The 21,715-nt window shown below is 37.7% G+C and overlaps 3 protein-coding genes across 7 annotated transcripts; 1 reads left to right on the top strand and 2 right to left on the bottom strand.

Moving 5' to 3' along the window:
- Positions 1 to 204: 204 nt before the first annotated feature.
- On the bottom strand, positions 205 to 5,390 carry LOC140015509 (probable serine/threonine-protein kinase PIX13). Of its 2 annotated transcripts, none has more exons than XM_072068151.1 (6): positions 5,005 to 5,390; positions 4,427 to 4,842; positions 2,561 to 2,696; positions 2,285 to 2,421; positions 2,018 to 2,141; positions 205 to 1,001 (listed from the first exon to the last, which is right to left on the bottom strand). In XM_072068151.1, exons 1-6 carry the CDS (start codon positions 5,069 to 5,071, stop codon positions 526 to 528), a joined length of 1,356 nt encoding a protein of 451 aa, XP_071924252.1. In that variant the 5' UTR covers positions 5,072 to 5,390; the 3' UTR covers positions 205 to 525. The 2 variants fall into 2 exon arrangements, with proteins under 2 accessions (XP_071924252.1, XP_071924253.1); XM_072068152.1 differs by having other exon boundaries at positions 4,427 to 4,839.
- A 2,928-nt stretch (positions 5,391 to 8,318) lies between these two features.
- On the bottom strand, positions 8,319 to 13,356 carry LOC113712238 (probable serine/threonine-protein kinase PBL21). 2 transcript variants are annotated; one of them, XM_027235567.2, is made up of 5 exons: positions 12,294 to 13,356; positions 11,835 to 12,019; positions 11,336 to 11,525; positions 9,566 to 9,957; positions 8,319 to 9,103 (listed from the first exon to the last, which is right to left on the bottom strand). In XM_027235567.2, the coding sequence occupies exons 1-5, from the start codon at positions 12,376 to 12,378 to the stop codon at positions 8,804 to 8,806; spliced, it is 1,152 nt and encodes a 383-aa protein (XP_027091368.2). In that variant the 5' UTR covers positions 12,379 to 13,356; the 3' UTR covers positions 8,319 to 8,803. The 2 variants fall into 2 exon arrangements, with proteins under 2 accessions (XP_027091368.2, XP_071923403.1); XM_072067302.1 differs by lacking the exon at positions 12,294 to 13,356 and having other exon boundaries at positions 11,815 to 12,012.
- Positions 13,357 to 15,668: 2,312 nt separating this feature from the next.
- Positions 15,669 to 20,757, top strand: LOC140015287 (uncharacterized). Of its 3 annotated transcripts, XM_072067304.1 has the most exons (13): positions 15,669 to 15,992; positions 16,302 to 16,353; positions 16,470 to 16,533; positions 16,781 to 16,864; positions 17,298 to 17,484; positions 18,635 to 18,779; positions 18,952 to 18,999; positions 19,087 to 19,310; positions 19,498 to 19,641; positions 19,832 to 19,984; positions 20,112 to 20,179; positions 20,417 to 20,522; positions 20,647 to 20,757. In XM_072067304.1, exons 2-8 carry the CDS (start codon positions 16,329 to 16,331, stop codon positions 19,302 to 19,304), a joined length of 771 nt encoding a protein of 256 aa, XP_071923405.1. In that variant the 5' UTR covers positions 15,669 to 15,992; positions 16,302 to 16,328; the 3' UTR covers positions 19,305 to 19,310; positions 19,498 to 19,641; positions 19,832 to 19,984; positions 20,112 to 20,179; positions 20,417 to 20,522; positions 20,647 to 20,757. The 3 variants fall into 3 exon arrangements, with proteins under 3 accessions (XP_071923405.1, XP_071923404.1, XP_071923406.1); XM_072067303.1 differs by having other exon boundaries at positions 20,417 to 20,757; XM_072067305.1 differs by lacking the exon at positions 20,112 to 20,179 and having other exon boundaries at positions 20,417 to 20,757.
- The last annotated feature ends 958 nt before the right edge of the window (positions 20,758 to 21,715 follow it).

The following is a 21,715-nucleotide window of genomic DNA, read 5'->3' as shown; positions in this document are numbered from 1 at the left end:
GTTAAAAAATATATTAATAATGCAAGTGAAATTTTTTTTTTTTAAGAAAAATGTAGTTATCCAAACACACTCGCAAGCTTTACAAATTACTAGTATACATCATCCATGAACCCAAATTTTAGACCTGTTGTTAACGTTTTTATTTCCGGCCAGGGAGGGGAGGGCAGGACTCGTCAGCAACTTCTTGTTGTTTGAACGTACAGCTTAAAAACAATCAATTTATATTAGGGACTAAGTTCAATCGTTTCATACGTACATGACCTAAATCCCCGACGAGGGATCGGGGAAGCAATTAAATATACACATCTGGAATCTGGACCGCCCACCCAATTTAATTTTCAGGTATTTTTTGGGTCTCAAAAAGTTTGCGCCTCAGCATCAAACAGCAATGTCCATTGTTCAATTCCCCAGTGGGGTTGTCACAGTCACAGCAGCGAGCTTAGTTCATAATTTTGTCTGCCGGCGTGAGCCCCATCGGCCATCATCATCATCGCTGAAGACTGCGAAAAATCTCTCCTCTTCTCGTCAGTAAGAATGCTTGTCTCTGTGCTGGGCTCCGGCACCAATTACGCTGCTGCAGCTGGAGTGCTTTGTGTGAAGAGGCGAGCGGTGGTGGGCGCGATTTGCAGGCCGCCGCTGATGCTGCTCTGCCTGGTGTTGTTGGGCTGCTGCTTTGGCATCTTTGGGCTTCATCTTGACGGTGCTAATCTGTTGTAAAGTCTCGAGGACTTGTTCCATGGGCGGCCTTTTCTTAGGATCTGGTTCCAGACATTTGAGAATGAGCTGCGCGATTTGGAATGCGCCCCTGGACGGGTAGCGTCCCTCGAGTTGAGGGTCCATTACTTTCCTCAACTTTCTCTTGTCGGGCAAAAGCGGCTTGGACCAATCTACAAGGTTATGCTCCCCGCTGGGCCGGTTGAGATCAAGCACTCGTCGGCCCGAGATGATCTCCAGCAGAACCACCCCAAATCCATACACGTCGCTTTTCACGTACAAATGACCTGATTGAAATCAAAATGTTGGCCCAATGACTGATTAGTTTAAATTAAAGTGGTTTTTTTTTTGGGCCTCCAATTCACATTCAAGCGGAGAAACAGCAATTGCCGTACCATAACGGGGGTGGGACGGTGTTGGAATTAAGAGAGAGTTTAGGATTCCAAATATGCTACGTACAATTAATTGTCGGTGTTATTGTCAAGGGGTGGACCCGACCCGACCGTCCTCCTACGTCCCCAGCAAGCAATGATGATGTTTATTGCAGACAGAAAGAGAGAGAGAGAGAGAGAAGACTTTTGTTGGGGGAAAAGGTCAAAGAATATTTTTTTAAAAAAAATTATTAGAAGTTAGAAGAGGTCAATTCAGGCCTTGGGTTACTCCCTGTTGTTGATTAGTGGATGCCATTACCTAGGAGGAATGAGTGCTAAGTGCTCATTAAGTAGCCTTCTTATCTTTCTTCCTATCTAAAGGAAATACGTATCACCATTTGATTGACCAATGAGAACAAAGAAGGCCAATTAGTGTTCTAGACTTGGAAGTAACAGTTGCAGGAGAAGGTCATACTATTAAGCGTCTGCCCCCTAATCCAGACCCAATCCATTTTGTAGGCATATGCAGGAATGAATGAATGAATGTACACCAGCTGTTACTCTGAAGATTACTCCCTACCCACGTTTTGATCAGGTCATAATCACAGCTTAGGTGTCCTGTGCTAGAAACGAAAACCTTTGAATATGTCTCTGCGTAAAGAAAAATTTTAAGAGTTAGAGCCTTAGCCCTTAAGAGGAGGAGGTCAAACGCGTCACTCTCATAGACCACAAAGAAGCCGTACATAACTCGGATTCATTCAACCCCAAATTTCCATTTTGTCAGGAAGTTTGTGCCACCCTACCCTACGTGATTTCCTGTTTCCTACTACTTAGATCTAATTGGACGATTTCAACCCCCAACAAACACAAAAAAAAAAAGGGAAAAAAAAAAGATTTATAATCTCTCTAGTCTGTACTACAGTACCACTTACCAGTGGCCATGTACTCAGGAGCCGCGTAGCCGTAGGTACCCACCACCCGAGTGGTGACATGGGAATAGCCGTTCACAGGGCCTAATTTGGCCAGTCCAAAATCGGACAGCTTTGCATTGAAGTCCTGTATACATATGCCATTCCAAAACCCAAAACCTTATTAATTGATTTAATTCATTCGTTCATTCATTATCTAACTGATAATTACGTAATACACACTGCAACAAAAAATTACTCCGTAGCCAATTAATTAAGGTGGATAATTACCGAATCCAGCAAGACATTAGAGGCCTTGAAATCCCGGTAGATGACTTGCTTTTCAGTTGTGTGCAAGAAAGCAAGTCCTCTGGCTGCTCCTATGGCTATTTTCAGACGTGTTTCCCACGCAAGTGTTTCTGCACCTTCTGCACATTCAATTAATTATTCATTAATTAACTCGCGCGTGTACATATATATATGTATATGTATATATATATAGAGAGAGAGAGAGAGTACAGTAAAGAACAAAAAAAAAAAAAAAAAAAAGTTTTCAAGGCCACTTACTCCTGAAAAGGTGGCTTTCTAAGCTTCCCCTTTGCATGTACTCGTAGACAAGCAGGAATTCCCTGTCCTCCCAGCAGTAACCCAATAATTTTACCAGGTTCGGGTGACAAAATTTCCCCAGGAACTTTACCTCTGCCTGCACCACATCCCGGTAAACTTAACACTTATGTAGCAAGTGCTCAAAATTAATTAGTGAGCTAACACAACTCTAATGGAACAAATCGAGTTTTTACACAAAATTTGAAACAGCTACTAGAAAAAAGGAGCAAGAAAAAGTAAACCACCAAACAGTAGTCGACACGACTAGTGTGTTGCGTTTGCGTTAACAAAATTCGTACGTAAAAAAAAAAAAGAGTTGTAAAAATCTGTGTGGGGCGATTTGGTGATGGTCCGCACGTTCCCACATCAACTCTACCTTTTACGGCTGTCCTTTTTCACACGCAGAAGAGCCAGAAAAATAAAAATATTGGCCAACCTTTTCTAATTAACGTTTATTTAGAAACAACAAACTAATTTGAAAAAAAAAATTAAATACTGAGAAAGTCAAAATATTTTTTTTTTAATTTCCCGAGGGGTTTGTTTGGATAGAATATTATTTGGAATAATTACTGTAGCACTTTTTGTGATGTGATGTATGTAAGATAAAAAGTTGATTGGAAATATAAAAATGTGGGTTGGAAAATGTGTTTATGATACAAGCGAAATATTAATATGTGTATCCAAACAAACCCCTCGAGCTCATTTCAATATAGTTTCTCTCTTTAGTCAATTATATGTGACCGTTCAAATTTAAATTCTAAATTTATGAAAGTAATTTTGAAAAGAGAAATACAAACATAACAATCAAATTACTATTTTTTAAAAAAAAGATCGAATTCCTGAAACATAATAAAACTAATTGGGACTTTGAACGAGTAAAACAATTGTCAAACAGTTAAATTAAAAAAATCATCTAGAAGGTGTGCAATATTTTTTGGACTAAAAAATAATAATAGTCTCCAATTGATGCCGGGAGAGATCCACCGAGGAGGAGCTAAGACAAAAGTCAACCCCATCGCAATGGAATGTAAAGTCAACTAAGGCGCTTGGTTGGAGTGGAGGTCTCCCATTTCACACTGGGCTGGGCTGGGCTGGGCTGTAGTGTTTTGTTTTGTTTTGTCAAGGTTCGGCAGATACAGATAGTACTGTAATAAATGTGAAGAAGGGTCTGAACGGATTTGTGTCCCAACCAACGGTACCTGAGCTGCTGACCAAATCAAGCTCCTATACATATAGTAATAGTGATAGCCTAATAGGTGGGATTATGAAAGTAAACATTTTCTTTTCTTCCTTACCGTCCAATCCAAATTAAAATACAAGTTTGACTGAGATGCTTCTTCCGCCATCGAACACCACCTCCTTTACCAGTACTATATGATTATTATTCTTTTCTTCCTAAGCGCCTTTTGAGAAGAAATACAAGGGGAGGGGAAGAATTCATGGTCCTCTAGTTAGTTCTCTCTCTCTCTCTCTCTCTCTCTCTCTCTCTCTCTCTCTCTCTCTCTCTATATACATATATATATATATATATACATATATATATGGTGATCAATGAAACATCAATCATGTAATGGGCAATAATGCTCATTGCACCCTCTGTAATTTAACTGGATGGATGATGGCGGAACTATAAAATTAAAATCATCCATGCAGGACTGCACTGCACACCTAGCTAGATAACAATTATCATTATTATATTAATTAAATGCAGTCGGTCTGTAAATTAAAGCATGAGTGAGTAGATACGACGACGACGACGACGACGAGTGAACGAAGATTAAAATGATGATCCAGAAAAACATAGACTAGATGATAAGTAAGTAGTACCTGCCACTCGCTGAGGCCTTGTTCGCTGTCTGGATTAGACTTCTTCACCGCAACTGGAATTCCAACCCCCACCTTGGACGGCGCGTAAGTTTTCTCATCCACCCAGCCCCTGAAAACCCTCCCAAAACCTCCTTCTCCCAGCACCGTATCCGGCCTGAAATTCCTGGTGGCGCTCCGCAGTTCTGAATATGTGAACATTTTCAAGTTTGGGGCGGCCATAATATGGCCACTTGCAGGACCAGTACTACTACTACTACCACTACTACTACTGCTGCTACTACATGTACCAGCAGTAGTAGAAGGCGCCTCGGCAGCTGCCACATCCTGATCATGATCATGACGATGATGATCAACACCTCCCTCTTTACTATCTTTTACTACTACTACTACATGTCGTTCATGATCACGAGTCTCTGCTGTGAAAAATTAGAGGAAAAAAAAAAAGCAAATTAAAAACGAAGGATTTTGATGAGACATTGGTGATCATCATCATGATCATGGTCTATAGTAAGTAAGTAGTAACTAAGCTTTAAATGAAATCCCAAAAACAAAAAAAAAAAAACAGAAAAGAAAAAAACCTGCAGGACTGGCAGGTTTGGGGGCGCTGGGAAGGCTCTCCACAGGCTTAGGCCAGCAGTTTCCCATGTAAACCAGGAATTTACCTGCGACCTCCTTCGATTCTTATCTGCAGTTTGTGAGTTGGCGCTGAGGATAAAGGCTTATAACTGAGAATTAAATTTGGATTAGTGGGTTCTTTTTTTTAAAAAAAAAAAAAAATGGGAGGTTTGTGGGAGGAGAAGGGAAGGGGAGGTGTTTGAGTCAGTTATGTAAGAGGCTGCAGCAGCCTCGGCGGGGTTCCAGGAAGGAGAGATGAACAAGGCAGGAAACTGACGACCGAGAGATGCTACTACCACTTTCTCTCTCTGCTTATAGCAATATACTACTATATCCGTAGAACCAAAAAGTACGGGAGAAACTAAAACAATTGGGCTAAAGAAATTGATCTACTGAATGATTGATTGATTGATTTTTTTTTTTTTTTTTTTTATATTGTTGGTTGGGGGCTTTGATAATGTACAATGACTGGCCATTCGTCGTCGTCATCTTCTTGGCTTCTGGCTTCCTGCTGAGTGGTGGACTTTTTCTCATGCCTAGTTTGGGAATTATGGAAAGAAAGGGGAATTTTTTTTTCTTTCCTTTTGTTTTGGGGTCAAAGAAGGGGAAATCAGTTCGTAATTTCTCATTTGCTGGTGCAAGAGAAAACCGAGAGGTCCGAGACAACGGAATTAGTAGTGATTAGTATTGTCAATCTCTGACTAGAAAATTGTGTTTTTTGTTTTGGGGGAAGAAAAAGAAAATGAAAGACAAACTTTCTAGTATGTGAAACCACCACGTATTTATTTTTTATTCGATCAATATTCAAATAATAATACATATGTTAAATTTTAATAGTATACAAATAAGAAATTCTTTAACTAATATTCCAAGTAAATAAAAACGTTGTCACAGAAAATAAAAACCCGTCTAAAAGAAAACAAAGCCAAATATCCTGTCAAAAGGGCGAAAGAAAAACAACTTTCGACAGTAAGAGTAGTGCAAGGAAACAATTAGAAAATTGCTCACTCCTTTTAGTGTTTTACTATATACATATATTTTTTGGTTTTTTAAAATTCCCGAGGCGGAACTTCCTCCGCCACTTTCCGATGGTCCACGTACATATAGATAGTTGTTGCGGAAAATAGGAGCAAAAATGGGCAGACGAGAAACAGTTGTTTGAGGAAAGAAAGTCAATCAACTTCTTTCTTCTTCATCATCTGAAATGTTTGCGAATGTCGGGTCAAAGTGCAACATGTATGTGCATGTAGTTTTACTTTGTCAGCTTGAGAATTTATTAATCGGTGCATGGAATCATCCCATTTACTTTTCGTTTCTTTTTCATCAGTAACTTCACGCAGCGCCAGCGGCATCAAAGAATTGCATTTACTGTTGATGGACTGCATGACTTCAAGTTCAGGGGACCATTTGAAAGTTGAGGAAACAGGCAGCCCAGCCAGCCAGCCAGCCACCGTAGCAAAATAGCCATTCCGGCCACCATACCTTAATGCTACTAATTAACTTCACAAGCAAAAGGCTTCTTAATAAACAAGCAAAGGCTTCCTAATGGTGTAGAAAGAACCTTATTATTAACTAGTAAAATAAAGCATCTCATGCACATTGGTTGGCTAATCCTCCTGTTTCCACACATGTATATTTCGAGCTGCTGACTCTTCTGTCATTTTTCCTGTACATATATATATGATGAATGCATTCAGCCAAGAGGAGGAATGGATGACGAGAAAGTCCCTTTCACAATTCATTGCCAATTCACACTAAGACCTCACAAGCCGCTCAAACCTAACCCTCCCACCTTCCAGGCTTCCCTAGTTCCCTTCCCTTTCCCCCGCGTAGGTGTAGGGCCTCTTGAAAATCAAAATACTACTACTAGTACTTGAAAAAAAGAAGAAGAAGAAGCAACCACAGAAGCAAATGCTGTTATTCATCTGTCAACCGATCAATATAATATAGGACTGATTCTTCCTCCAGTTTTTAGGATTCCCTTCATCGTTTAAAACACTACTTTTATTTTATTTTTAATGGCCGGCATATGAGATGAGCCCTTAGCTTTTTGTTCCGCACGTGTTTAACATGCCTGCGTTACATTACTTTTGTTAGTTAGTTAGTCTGTTTCTGAATTTAAGTAGAGGCAGCTGCAGCAGTACAAGAACAAGAGTAATATGTAATGAACAACCCCTTGAGCTTTGAGGTGCACAGAAGATCATGAATTTCTTACCGCAGATTTCTGAGTTTGGACAAAACCGCGTCAACTTTTTGATGAGAGGCAAGGGTTGAACCTTTGACCTCTCACCCCACACTTCTCCACTAAAGGGAGTTGGTTCTTTGCTTGCTACTCATCTAGTAAAATTTCTCACCGTACGGTTACTAAGGTGAGGGGGGAGGGGGCATAGATGTCACTCGAGACTTTGTCAATGACACAAATCTTTACTTTCCGATGCTGATTGATCCTTGCATTCATATCTTACACGAAATACACGATTTGTTGTCGTCATCATTATCGACTCAGTCGACAGTAGGAGATTATTTAAAATAATTACTATAACACTTTTCTGATGTAATGTATATGTAAAAAAAAAAAATTAAAAAGATAAAAAGATATATTAAAAATTATATTTATGATACAAACAAACAAATAATTTAACACAGACATTTGGATGACAAGGTTCAGGAGCGTCCTAATCACCCAAAGACAACCTCCTTAAACTGGGCTGTGCTGAAGAGGGTTTTGCTATACAGCAGTCAATTGCGAAGTATAAATCCCTTGTAAAATATTAGAGGCTCCGCTACACTCACAACTACATAACGTGGCTGCTGGGGTAAAGTCAAGGAGACAGAGAGATAGTGGGGTAAAGTCAAGGAGACAGAGATAGAGAAGCTCCGGAAATCCTGTCTAGAATACACATAATTCCCCAACTTTTAGCTTCATCTGAAAGAAGCTACACGTGAACTATGGTCTAGACATACACTAATTTTTTTGACGCGCAATGATTCACAAAGCATTCTGTGCCACTCTAGTTCCCAATCCATCGCCTAGTAATACCATAATTTCTTTTGTACGATAACATGATAAAAGAAACATCAATTTCAACCCATGCTCTATGAAAATTTCTCACAGCCAGTTTCTAATAAAATGTCAAGTAGTTAAATACAACTAGAAAATCAGAATACTTCCATGCATGCAGAATCAAATGTTAGGCAGATGGATCTACTTATGGTGATCTGCAAGGCATCTAAGCAAAAAGTAGTATACGAGATAACATAGAAAGTAACACAGGAATTGCATGACACAAAATTCCACGTAATGTTTGAAGTTCTCAACACATTCTAGGTTAGAAGAGATGACAAGTTCTGGTATCACCACTGTACAGACTAGTGAACGTTTTCTGATGGAAAAGAAGAAGATGACCAACGCTACTCTTTTCAGCCCACCAGCAGGGCTTCTGCGTCCGAGTTTCAAAATGTAATATTTACACGGACTTTGCTAAAACAAATGCAATTTAACTCAGCAAGTTTTGGTTGGAAAATCAAGCTATTAAATGATGTTAGAATCCCTTTACATCCTTCTTACACTTTACAGGATACCAATCATGTATAAATATCAGCAAGCAGTCATGCACCTTACTCTTTTGTCAAAACCAGAAATAAGGATTCTTTCCCTCAACTTCTTAATGTTATAAGTCCTCCAAAGCCACCTTCTGGTTAAGCCCCAAAAAGGAAGTGCATCAGCACCACAAACCTCAAGCATCTTAAAACGACTAAGAATTAAAAGGCAGCAGAATAGTTAACCAAATCCTTCTTTTTCTCTTCCAGATTAACATCAAGGCCTGCCGGGTGCTGATTGCAAGATGTGCCTTTATGAGAATCTGATTTATCTACTTGAGAGGCTAGGTATTCAAGTGCGACAACAATATCATCAATGATGGGTCGGAAACTTGGTTGCTCCTGAAGGCACATTGCAGCAATTGCAACTGCGTGATGCAAACAGCGGAGAGGAATGTGCCCATCCAACTGGGGGTCAATCATCAGAACAAACTTTCTCCGGTCCTTGAGAAAAGGCCGAGACTGCAATGAAGAAGTCAACCATCCATGTTAAAGATGCAAACCAATGATACTGAGGTTTCACGATCTTCCAGTCTAGAAGTCAATCATATTTGTGAAGAAGAATAGCCAAAGTAGCAGTCAGAATTATCTCAGGAATAAGAGAACTTGAATGAGGTACTAACTCCACATGAGTATAAAAACAACAGAAATAATAATATGTTTTTCCTATTTTATTTAGGAAATTATTTACACATGATGGAAATAAAGGACAGATGGCGAATATTCTAAACCCCAAGTTTAAACACAAAATCACCCAATCTTTTAAGATCATCTTGGTAGTAATCCACATAAAACCAAAACACTGTTGGAAAAATGTCCTCTGCCACTTAGCCAACTTAAGAATAAATAAGTCGCCCTCATGCACTTTCTTCAAAAGAGATCACAAGGTTTAACATGTAAAAAAAGCTAAAGATGACAGCTCACCCACACAACCAGGTTTTGCTCCCCAGGCTTCCTAGTGCAGTCAATAGCTTTGCGGCCAGTAATAAGCTCCAGCAGAACCACACCAAAGCTATAGATGTCGGACTTCAAAGTCAATTTCCCACTCATGGCATATTCAGGTGCACAATAGCCATAGGTTCCCATTACTCGTGTCGAAACATGGGTTTTGTCACCAACAGGTCCAAGTTTAGCAAGTCCAAAGTCTGAGAGCTTCGGATTGAAGTCATTGTCCAGCAATATATTTGAAGACTTCAAATCACGGTAAATAACAGGTGGATTTGCTGAGCAATGGAGATATTTAAGACCACGTGCTGCACCAACAGCAATCTTTAATCTTGTGCCCCAACTGAGTGGCTCCTTACCAGGGTCTAAGTCTGAAAACAAAAGGTGACAACAAAACGTGCAAACAAGCAAATGAACTCAAAGACATATCAAACAGCAGCAATAGGTCAATTAGGGGAAAAAAGAGATTCAAAGCACTCTTCAATAGCTGAATATCAATAGTACCTTTCAAGAAAGCTAAAATCGGACAAGATGGAGGGCTTTCTTGGGACCCCACCTCCCCTCAAATAAAAGGCAAAAAGAAGAAAAAAGAAAACCGAAAACAAAAGGTAATGGAAATATGTTGGAACTCCTAATGCATCTCTGGATGCAACAAAGTCAATTTAATAAACCCTGCCCAAAAACAGTCTTAGGCTTCCAGTTAACAGTGAAGGAACAAACTTTTTTTAATTACAGAACAGGAAACAATTGCATGTAGGGTCATTAATACTGTTAAGCAGATATCCAAAGCAAATTCTTTCTATGGGGTGAATCACAGGCATCTACCCTTCGAGGTGAATTTTCACCTTTCAGCCCTATTCTCTGCGCTCATCCTCAGCATTCAAGGAACAAACTAAGTTCAGTAATTGTACCAACCAGGGGGTATGTAGCTCCACGGATAGACCAAATCTTGGCTGGCGCCTCTCCTGAAGTAGATCTAACATTAAAAAACATCCATTTTCTTTTTGGATTTGCCTGTTTCTTTCCTAAGTTTCTTAATTTCTCTGACAGGGATTCTTATTTCAGAATAAGTTCACTTACAGTTCAGAGGAAAGGGGGAAAAACCTGTTTTAGCTGTGCAATTTTTGTAATAGTACTTCAGAAGGAAAATTCCAAATTATTTAGGTGAAAGTGATGGAAAGAAATTAAGTATTATAGAGGCACAAGCATCATGGAAGTTTTGCATAAAAAAATACACCTATACGAGCTGATAATATAAGAAGAATAAGCTTCCAAAGAAGCTAGAAGTTGAAATTGGGTAATACAACAATCATCCACATGCTCATTGTAGCAGAAATAAAGATAATATGCATACTAAATTTGCAAACCTTCTTATGCCTAGCAAACCTACAATCTACGCAATAAAACCAGCAATTTTGAAAAATCTAGACCATCTAATACCTTTAAGCCACTCTCTAGTTTCAACTTATCCATGTCTCACCACCTCTCCCTTAAATTTGAGTTTTCTTGGGTTCTAGGACTAGAAGGCATCCAAAAAAGGAAAAGAATACAAAGATAACAATCTGAAACATGAATTTCTACCGACATTCAACCAGAAATAACCTTTGTGTTTTCTTGTTTAACTTCTTTTATTAGTAATTCAGGACAAGTGTCTGAAGATGAGAAGAAAGTCACAGGGAAAAAAAAATAAGTGGATGAGTTTCCAAATGAAAAACTAACAAAAGTTCAAACTTTGCTGCAAGAAATTACCAAAAAGATGATATTCCAAGCTACCCATTGGCATGTACTCATAAACCAAGAGTCTCTGGTCTCCATCTGTGCAATATCCGATCAAATTGACAAGGTTCGGATGATGCAATAGACTTAACATAAGAACCTCTACAATGAATTCCTGATTACCCTGGAGGCCTTCAAGATTAAGTTGTTTGATAGCAACAATCTGCACATATATCTCATAGATCAACACTACTGCACCATCAACACTATAAAAGGAAAAAAAAAATTTTTGAAGGTTGTAGTCCAAAATCATCTCATCAATATGGAGATCATTTTCCCCATTGTCCGTCTCTGTCACAATGATCTTAACTGCCCCTCTTTACTCCATTTTTTCTCTTTCAATTGTGAAATGGGATGAGGGATTAGATGGGTTTATATCAAGATTTAACATCTCACTCAATGATTTTTAGGAATATGTTAATCTAATAGTCAAAAAAGCATCTATTATATACGCTGGGAGATGAGAACATGCCATGCCAGACTCCAGACGGCCCTTGTAAACGCATCCAAAACCTCCTTCCCCAATCAAATTAGCTTCTCTGAAATTTTGGGTAGCCATTGCAAGCTCCTTAAAAGTGAAGCTACGTGCCACATTGGTCTTCTGAGCCATACTTTCTCTGAGTTTACTTCCCACGGAACCACCTCGTCTCCCATTCGCTACACATAAAAAAAAATGCAAGTCAACAACCTGAATAAAAATTCAATAACCTCATATTTCCAGAGTAGCGCCATTTGTTTTAAAACAGCTACATTCACGAATTGACGCATTATACACCCATCCCCACCCCAGCCCACCCAAAGGGAAAAAAGAAAGAAAAAAACCCAAAACAGAAATGGAAAAAGGGAGGAAATATTCTCTAAGAAAATAAAAATTTGGGGGGGGGGGGGATATTTAATAAAATAGGGAAGAAAGGAAGAGAAGAACAACAACCTGAATCAGCAGATCGAGGGGCCATATCTTCATCATAGTCCCTAACATCCTTACGGCGAGGGCTCATGCAAGGAAAGCAGCTCATCTATATTGATTTTTTTTTTTTACTGCGATACTCGAATTTCAAAGCCCAACCCACGAATAGCAGAACTTACGGACACCAGAAGAAGCTCCGTTCAAAATTCCCCTCAATTTACCAAAATTAACTGCTACATTATCATGACAACGAACATCACACCATCAACACAGGCGAAATAACAACAAATTTTCCGTGTAAGGAGAGAGAATGTTCTTCTCTCCCCTTTCCCCCCAAAAAAAAGGGAAAGGAAAAAAGAATCAGAGAAACCCTAGCCGGCTAGAAACCAAAAATTCACACAGATCTACACCAACCAAGTGTATGGTCCAAAAAGGGGGGGGGGGAACAAAGAAAAAGGAAAAAGAAGAAATCAATAATTAAGAAACAGAAAAGCAGAGAGAAATGGTGCAAACAAAAGAATAGGGTAATTGTAAAGTAATTAGATAGTTGCTATAAAAGTGGTGAGAATTGCCTGAAACTTAGGGGGTAATTAGGACCGAGCGTTAAGTGAGATTGGAGGAAGAAAATGTAAAGATGGGTTGGTGTGAGATTTGATGACAGCAATGTTTACTAAATTGAGCAGAACAAACTTAAAAATTCTTCTAACGCCGCCTTTTCCTGTTCGAGCGCCACCTTTAACGGTGATCTCACGACCCTCCCTCTATTTCTATCGTCGGATGACGACGATGAAATCATCGTCATCATCATCATTCCTATCCCCCTCTCTCACACCGTCACACGCACTTCCTTCTGGTGCGTGAGTTTGTGTGGGGCTAATAAATTCTAATGGACCGGTGGTAGTGGCGGTGGCAAAATTGGGAAGGAGGGATGCATCACTGGCATTTGGTATTTGGTGGTGGAAAATTTTGCATTAAAGCATGAGCTTTTGCTCTTGCAGAGTTGCAGGTCGCTCTCACTCATTCATTCATTTCTTTCTTTCTTTTACTGGCATGGTACTACTTACTTACTCCGTGGTCCGTACTCCTCTCTACCATTCTCTCTCCGTTGGCATTTAAACCTTTGGATGGGGCCACCCGAATTTACTAATTTGTCCCTGTGTGTTCTTTCTTTGGATGACAGCCGCGCGACGTGTTGGAAGAGGGGAAAAAACACACACACACAGTCACGGAGTCACACGCACATGAGGGGCAGCCGTAGAAGAAATTGAAACATATATATATATATATATATATATATATATATATATATGCATATATATATGCAAAGGTGGATCAACTCTTTTTTTTTTTTTTTTTGTCAACAACGATAGATCCTACATTTATTCTATTTTATTTTATACTTCAACTATCTTATTTTATCTATCAAATCTATCCTTATTTATTAATTATGTTCAAAATTTTTATCTAATAAAATAACATAATATTCTCTATCTAACAATTTTTAGTTTTTCTTTTCTCTTTTTTTAATGACTTTCACATTTTCTCCATACTTCTCATATAATATATTTCATATTTTATATTAATTTAATTTAAAAATAAATATTATTATTTTCATACCTAATAATTTTAAACTAATTAAATCATAGATTCTATTTCTTTTTTTTGAATGAAAGGATATAAGGGTAAAATTATCAAATTAAACTTATTAAGCATTCAGTTATAGATATTTATCAAATAGTATAAATAGGTTTAGCATTAAAATTCAGAGATTCATACATTTTTTTCAGTGCTTAAAATTCAGTAAATTAATTGTTTCAGTATTCAGAATTTAGACTTCAGAATTCAGATTCAATTTTATCAAACGAAACCTTATCAGAATTAAGCATTTGGTTAGAATTCTTGTGTTGAAAAAAATACACACAAGTTTAGTACTGCTTAACAAATTCAGCAGATAGATTTTCATTTGTCAAACACTCAAAACATTTGAATATCTAAAAAGATTCAGTTTCAGCACTTTTTTATGTTATCAAACAGGCCCACAGTCACAGAGTCACACGCACATAAGGGGCAGCCGTAGAAGAAATTGAAACATATATATACATATATATATATATATATATATATATATATATATGCAGAGGTGGATCAACTTCTTCTTTTTTTCTACAACGATAGATCCTACATTTATTCTATTCTATTCTATACTATGGGAAAGGGGATCTGAAGAAATCCAGAAAAAAATCGAAGGGAACTGAATCACTTACCGATCCAGACGAATGCATAGCGCACTCATCCGGTAGCCACTTGAAGTGGCCTATCACATTAATGGTAAATGATGGGAGGCAGGGTTTGAACCCCTGATCTCTAACTCCCAACAAGCCTTGCGGCTTTAGCGATGGTCACTGAAGTAAACTAAGTGGTTGGATCAACTCTACTCTAGTGATGTTGTGCTGGTGTAAGTGATGCAAATCCAAATCATCTGAAAGTGTCTCTCATAAGGAGGTAATTAATCAGTGATGTTTTTTTTCAGCTCCAACATCAACATGGGCCATTTGCTTTTCTCTCATATTGAATTTGGCAAATATCCAAACATTATTTGGTAATTTATGTAGTATTTATTTTTGTTACCAGACAGGAATATGGAACCAATTTCCCTCGATGGATACAACCGCACCCAAAGATGAGGTGCCAGAAAATTTTTGAGATTGTGAGGCTTTTTGCAAAGCTTTAGGGTGAGGCGAACCATAAAATTTTTTCAATGCGGATGCAACATTTTCGTCAATTAGGAAGTAGGAATAGGATCCCCATACTTGACACTCCTACTTGATAGCAGTAGACTAGTGTGTTATTATTACAGTGGCGAGTGGAGGAGAATGATGGACGAGGGAGGGGGAGGTGAACAACAACAATCGAACCTGTTCTGGTCTTGCAAATTAGTGAAATTACTACTCACCAGTCACCACATAGGATTTTGATGGTCTTACGTACTACTCACTACTCGTTACTTACTCCAGCTATTATTTATTTCTTCAAAGCTGCGGGACTCTCGTCCCGTCAAGCAATCCAACATAGGATTGACCTCAACTATGAATCAATAAATCTATACAGCAGATTTGTCTGTCGACTTCATTTAAAGTTCCAGACGGCATCGGAGATAAGACTGCTGTAATCAATCTCAAGTGGACCCACATCCATCCATCCAACCATTCATAAATAAACTCGTAGCCAAGCTTGGCGTGGGCAATTTTCTTTATCAACCTAAGGTAGACTAAGTGCTTAGGAAAGTCTCTACAGGGTGTGTGGTTTGGTGACGTGTAAGTTCATGATTTGCTGAAATGTTGTCGTCCTCCATGCGCTGCTCACGTGACCTGATGGTTGGCAATTGGGATGTGAATTCCGTTTGTGAGCCACCGAGTCTTTTTGCTCATCCAACGGCTCCAACCACTAAAGAGTGATAATAGTAGCAGTAGTCCTTATTCTTTTTCAAACAGACTGTGGTTGGGCCTATTTCTCTTTGCCACCTTACCTAATGTCAGCTTTTTTGGTCACAGCTATTGGATCAGAACCATCTTTTATCTCTCCCTCTTCGTTCATCCTCTCTCTCTCTCTCTCTCTCTGCTTCTCTTCGTTTCTTCATCTCCGACGAGAAAGCCCATTTCTTCTCTTTTTCTTTATCTTTGTCTTCGTCTTCTGATTGAGAATAATGATAAGCCAAAAAAGATGGTATGTATATACTTTTAAAGGTTCTTGTTTCTTCCTTTGCAGAACTTCTCTAGCCCTCATTTTTTTTTCTTTTTTTTTTTAAATGGGTTGTAGTTGTCTAATTTACATGTTTCTGATGTTGCGTGACAAATTGGAAATTACTTCCTGCAACCTGATGAGATCTTGCAAGTCTTTTGTTTCCCTTTCTAAAGTGCATTCTGTATGCTTAAAAGTTTTGATTCTTCTAATTCCTCCACTTTCGTATGCCCGGGTTCTTTTGTACTTTTTTTTTTTTTGTTTTCTGAAGAAACCATGTTGTGGGTTTTTCAGTTTTTTTCCCAATAGAGCAAGGGATCAATGATAAAGGAGGCATCATTTTCAGGTTTGAGGTTATGTTTAATACTTTTTATCAATGATTTTTTAAATCAATAGCCTATTGTTGTTTGTTTGATTGAACTATTTTTATTTATCGGTAGCCTTCTTGATTTTCAAGTTTAGAAGAGATTTTTGCAGTTTTTTGGGATAAAAACAGCTTGGATGAGTTTTCAGGAAAATTGCCTCGGTGAGTTTCTTGCTACAGATTTATGTGTTTTGGACTATTGTTATCTAAGCGCTTTTGTAACGTTGTCTTTTTTATGAACTGACTTCAAGTTTTTTCCCTCGTTTTTTTATAAATGCTGTTGGTATATGCTTTTGCCGTTGTGGCGAGTTCATTTTAAACTTCCTGCCTTTTTCTTTCTGTTTTCAGTTTTTCTTTCTATTCTTGTGATTGCCTGTTTTACATCCGTATGGTATGCCTTTCTTTGTAGAATTCGCTGGCCTTTTGATTCTTGCGAGGAGCCTTCTCTGAAGCTAATCCTTTGTCATTTGTTGGAACAGGAATTCTGTTGCAGGTCAGATGCTTGTTTTTTTGTCTTGTTTGCTTTTTCCTTTTGTCGTACATCCTTTATTTAGTTGCCATTTTTGCTTTTCCATTTTTAGTTCATGCATGAGTTTCTCCTCTGCATAATAGTTGTTAGCTCGCATGTAAGAGTTGCCATGCATGGTTTAAAAAATTTATGCTCTGTTCTTTTTCCTTCTTCCTTTTTTGCAATAGAGCTGGTATGCATGCATGTTTTTTATTTCATTGTATGATATATCTTATGCTGTTCTTTACAGCAGTTTGTAAATGTTGTTTTTGTTCTTCTTTACAATGATTCTACTATAGTTTTTGGTGGCTATTGTAAATTGCCATTGGCTGATTTTTTTTTGGACTGGTGGTTCTTAGTCATTTAAGTCAGGTGGATAGAAATAATATTCATCAAAAATGGTATGTTGAAATGTCAGAGTGAGATGGCTGTGCTTTCATGTCGGAGGCGTGATGCCAGGCTTTTGGAAAAAAAGGGAAAAATCCTCACGCTCTTATATTCATAGGGTACCGTTTGGTTACATAGAAACCGGTGTTTGTTTTCCTGGTTCTACGCTTGAGGGCGATAGCAAGCTACTCTTGAAGGCTGTGGTTTTACTCCTTGAGGTATATGTGCCATTGTAGTATTTTACTCATCTATTCTGTATCTGTTAGTTTATTTAGCCTTGCATCAGATCATTATCTTTGAATGGCTTCACGTTTCTATGCCATTTACGATTGAAGCCATCTATTTTTGCACATTGCAGTAGCTCCATTAAATGACATAGTTCAGGTTACAAAAGGTCAACCAGAATCTATTGCTGGAAAAAAAAAACTGTGTCTTCTCATCTTTGGCCTAACGCTTGGCCTTCTGCTAATGATCAGCCTTCTTAGCACATTCATAGAGAAGTCTTACCTAAAGGATTGCCTGACCTTTTAGATAACATTACAGTCTTCAATGAGAACGAACAAACTTGTGATTCTCAAAATGACAACCAAATAACATCTTTGAATCTTTGAAGGACTCAAACTCTGGAATCCTTAACTCTTTGAACACTCCGTCTTTAAATTGTTTGTCCAGAGACTGTGTTTCCTCTTCTATTGCATTGAATCCCTGATCTTTCAGCATTCCGCGAGGTAGAGATATTACTGCATTCAACAAATCATTCTTCTTGATTTTCTTATTCAGCCTTTAGTATTGTTGTCTTTCATAAACTATTCTGATATAAATAAGGCCGTCTATTTATACACGTTGCAGCAACTGTATTCAATGATAGAGCTCAGCGTTAGAAATGTTAGATAGAAACTAATGCTGGAAAATGGAAAAAAAAAAGGGACATCTATCTTTTGATTCCTTACCTGATGACCAGCCTTGTAAGCAGAGGCTTGGAAATGCATTGTCTAAGGCATGGTCTCCTGTTTCAGAAGTTAACATTGCGATCTCTGATGACGATGAACAAACCTGTGATGCTCGATGTTAAAATACAGCTAACATCTTTGAACCCACGCGGAACTTCAATTCTAAAATTCTTGGTTCTTTGAAGAGTCCATTTTTGAACTGCTCGTCAAATGACTGTATTTCTTCTACTACTACATTGAATCTCTAGTCTTCTAGTACTTCTCAAGATACAAATATGATTATATGTACCAATTATTTTGCTTGCTTTTCTTGTTCAATCTCCGGTACTTAAAAAAAATTCTTCTCCATTTTAAGATAATGTTGTGTCTTTTGGGCACCTTATTAGAATTTACCATTGAAGATATCCCATCGATTCAGAAAAATGTGGTGGTTCATTCTCAAATAATCAATGATGTGTCGACTAACAAAGATGGGACCAGCAAATCATCTGATATTCTTGTTGGTTTTACAACTCGAACGAAGGATCGTACAAATGTTATGCCGACAAGAACGACGCAGTCAGGTTAGCTGAAAGGGGGCAAAAACGCTTCATCCTTGTTGGGGAGCATATCGTATATGTGATGAATATGTATTTCTGTCCTTAAAATATTAAAAAAAAGAGCAGCTGCTTATAAAATCCTTGAGCATTAACTGCATTAAGCTTGATTATGCTACTATTTGATCATTTGTTTCAGGAGGGCTCCCGCAATATATGTTAACATTTTCTCTTGGGAAGCTATGGGGCAAGTTTCTCTTGCTACTGTTACTGACTGTCCATTTGAGTATCAATGTTAATTATTATATATTCTAAGCTGTATAATATTCTGCAGATCTTGGCAGATGCAATGGGGCTTGGGAAAACTGTGATGACTATTGCTCTGATTCTTGCAAGGCTAGGCAGAGGTACCCTGAGGATCAAGAATCGATTGCCAAAAGTGAGGGTGATACAGAATACATCAAGAAAAAGAAAAAGGAATCTGATCTCAAACCTTTTAGAAAAGTGAAAGGTGGCACCCTCATTATTTGTCCTATTGCGTTGCTTGGCTAGTGGAAGGTGAGTCCATATAATATATTTGATTCAGCCAGAATAACAAAGTTTTCTGAGTTTGTATGCATTCTGAATAGGTTTAGCTGCATTGTTCTGAAACTGCATTACTGATTTTCTGATCGTATGTTAGTTAATGGATAGGCACAAGGATATACTGTCATCTTCTCTGAATAAGAATTTACTGAATGAACAGGATGAACTTGAAACACACTCAAAGCCAGATAGTATCTTCATTTCTGTCTTTATTGGTGGAGATCGGAGCAGTGACCCTAGAGTGATTGCTGAACCTGACGTGATCTTGACCACATACGGTGTCTTAACGGCTGCTCGTAAGAATGTAAGCTAGCTATTTCCATTTTTTGTTACTTTCCACCACTGAAATCCATTTACTTGCAGCTTATACGAATGAAAAGCTGGCCATTTCCATTTTTTTAGTTTCCACCACTTAAATCCAATTGCTAATGCTGCTTGTTCTTTTCCCCTGTTGAAACATTTTTAATGATTACTATTTTATATGTTCAACACAGGATGGGGAGAATAGCATTTTCCACAGAGTTGACTGGTACAGAGTGATTTTGGATGAAGCTCGTACCATCAAGTCCTCTAAAACTCTAGGTGCCCAGGTTGCCTTCAAATTGTCATCCTATTGCAGGTGGTGTCTTACTGGTACCCCTCTTCAGGTATGGCAGCAGCAAAGAATTCAGGCATTAGTTGAACAAGTGCCCGAGTAATGTTTTTCCTGATTGTTATTAAACCACTGGCTATTGTCTAGCATGTATCAATTAAGGTCATTATCAATTGCTGCAGAACAAGTTGGAAGACCTTTATAACCTACTTTGCTTCTTGCATGTTGAACCATGGTGTAACTAGGCTTGGTGAGTTTTTTTTTTTTTTTTTGACAATTTTATGGCTGATGCTCGAGATGATTTAAAAACAAGCAGTTACTATTCAGTTTTTGTGTTACATTTCCTAGAAAAATTGTTCAAAGAGTTAAAGATGGCCAAATCTTTTTTTTTTTGTTTATTATTATTTTTTTAATCAACATTATAATGCAAATGAGCTTGTTCCCTCGCTCTTCCCATTTGCTGAAATTTGTTTACTGCTTGTTATAGGTGGCAAAAACTGATTCAGAAGCCATATGAGAGTGGTGATTATAGAGGGATGATGCTGATCAAGGCTATTTGGAGGCCACTAAAGCTCTACTATTTGCAGACAGAAGTAATTATCATTTCTTTTTATGTAATAACTGTTTCCTTCTATTTCTTCAACAGCTTATAGTACTTTTTTTTTTAATCTCCACCAAAATGTAGATTTAACTCAACATCTCATGACTACTCTACAGGGAAATATGGTTATATGTTACATCAAGCCTTCTCCTCCTAGATTTAGACTGATCAGATATGTAGCTCATGAAATAATCACTACCTATGGATGAAGCTCTCAATATTGACAACCTCAACAATCTCAATATTAACGACTAACAATCTACTTGTTGTGTTATTTTTACTTGTACCTTTGCTACACCGACAATCTACTTATTGTCTATTTTTAGTCATAACTTTACTACATCAAAAGCCTATTATGTCCTTTATTATACTTTTTTATTTCATTTATTTCTATTTTCTAGATTCTTATTAGCTTATTTAGCAAAATTAGGCATGCCAGTCTTTGAATTCTACACCGCGCATGTGCGCGGTGTACACCTCCTAGTTAGTAGTACTATACACTGAGGGCAGCTCCAATGGGAGTGTAATGGGGAGCCATTACACCGCTCCATGACACGGCTCCAATGGGGAGCCGTGTCATGGAGATTACACGCATTACATGTATGATGCGTGTAATCCATTGAATGTGGTCCCTATATGTATTTTATTTGATTTAACTTATGTAATATTATGTTATGGAGTTCAACTAATTACATTCCGAATTATTAATTAAGTATGGATTATTATGATATCTTCGCATTTGAAGTATCAAATATTTGTTTAATTTCCTACATAATTATTTTTAAAAAAATAACAATATATTGTTTTTGAAACATGGAAAAAGATATATTATTCAAACTTAAAAATTAATAATATCATTTTTAGAAAATAAAAAAATTCAAAATGTACAAAATTTAACGAAAGTTAGTACTTTATTTTTTAAAAATAACAAAATTAGTTTTAAAAATTACTTTATTTATTTATGAGATATGAGTTATGCATTATTGAAATAAATATTTGATTAATTATGGACCCATGCTATTACACCTTGTGGAGTGTAATCCATTGTGAGTGAAAGTGTAATAAAAGAGGAGAAAGTAGAATGCTGACGTGGTATGTGGATTACACTCCACAAAGTGTAATAGCATTGTGGATGCTCTGACTAGTAGTAGTCCATTATAAGAAAATTCTGTCAAGGGACGGAAT

This window comes from Coffea arabica, chromosome 10e (genome assembly GCF_036785885.1).
Source record: "Coffea arabica cultivar ET-39 chromosome 10e, Coffea Arabica ET-39 HiFi, whole genome shotgun sequence".
Lineage (NCBI taxonomy): Eukaryota > Viridiplantae > Streptophyta > Magnoliopsida > Gentianales > Rubiaceae > Coffea > Coffea arabica.
Note: the sequence above shows the minus strand (reverse complement) of the source record. Positions and strands in the feature narration are given on the sequence as shown.

Coding starts and splice junctions, on each gene's coding strand:
- LOC140015287 (XM_072067305.1), top strand. CDS start 16,329: ATGATAAAGGAGGCATCATTTTCAG. Junction 16,534..16,780: donor TTTTCAGGAAAATTGCCTCG/GTGAGTTTCTTG, acceptor CTTTCTTTGTAG/AATTCGCTGGCCTTTTGATT. Junction 16,865..17,297: donor GAACAGGAATTCTGTTGCAG/GTCAGATGCTTG, acceptor TTGAAATGTCAG/AGTGAGATGGCTGTGCTTTC.
- LOC113712238 (XM_027235567.2), bottom strand. CDS start 12,378: ATGAGCTGCTTTCCTTGCATGAGCCCTCGCCGTAAGGATGTTAGGGAC. Junction 9,958..11,335: donor CTTGGAATATCATCTTTTTG/GTAATTTCTTGC, acceptor TTTTGTTTTCAG/ACTTAGACCCTGGTAAGGAG. Junction 9,104..9,565: donor AGCAAAACCTGGTTGTGTGG/GTGAGCTGTCAT, acceptor TCTTCATTGCAG/TCTCGGCCTTTTCTCAAGGA.
- LOC140015509 (XM_072068151.1), bottom strand. CDS start 5,071: ATGGGAAACTGCTGGCCTAAGCCTGTGGAGAGCCTTCCCAGCGCCCCC. Junction 2,422..2,560: donor AGAAAGCCACCTTTTCAGGA/GTAAGTGGCCTT, acceptor TTGAATGTGCAG/AAGGTGCAGAAACACTTGCG. Junction 2,142..2,284: donor CTAATGTCTTGCTGGATTCG/GTAATTATCCAC, acceptor ATATGTATACAG/GACTTCAATGCAAAGCTGTC.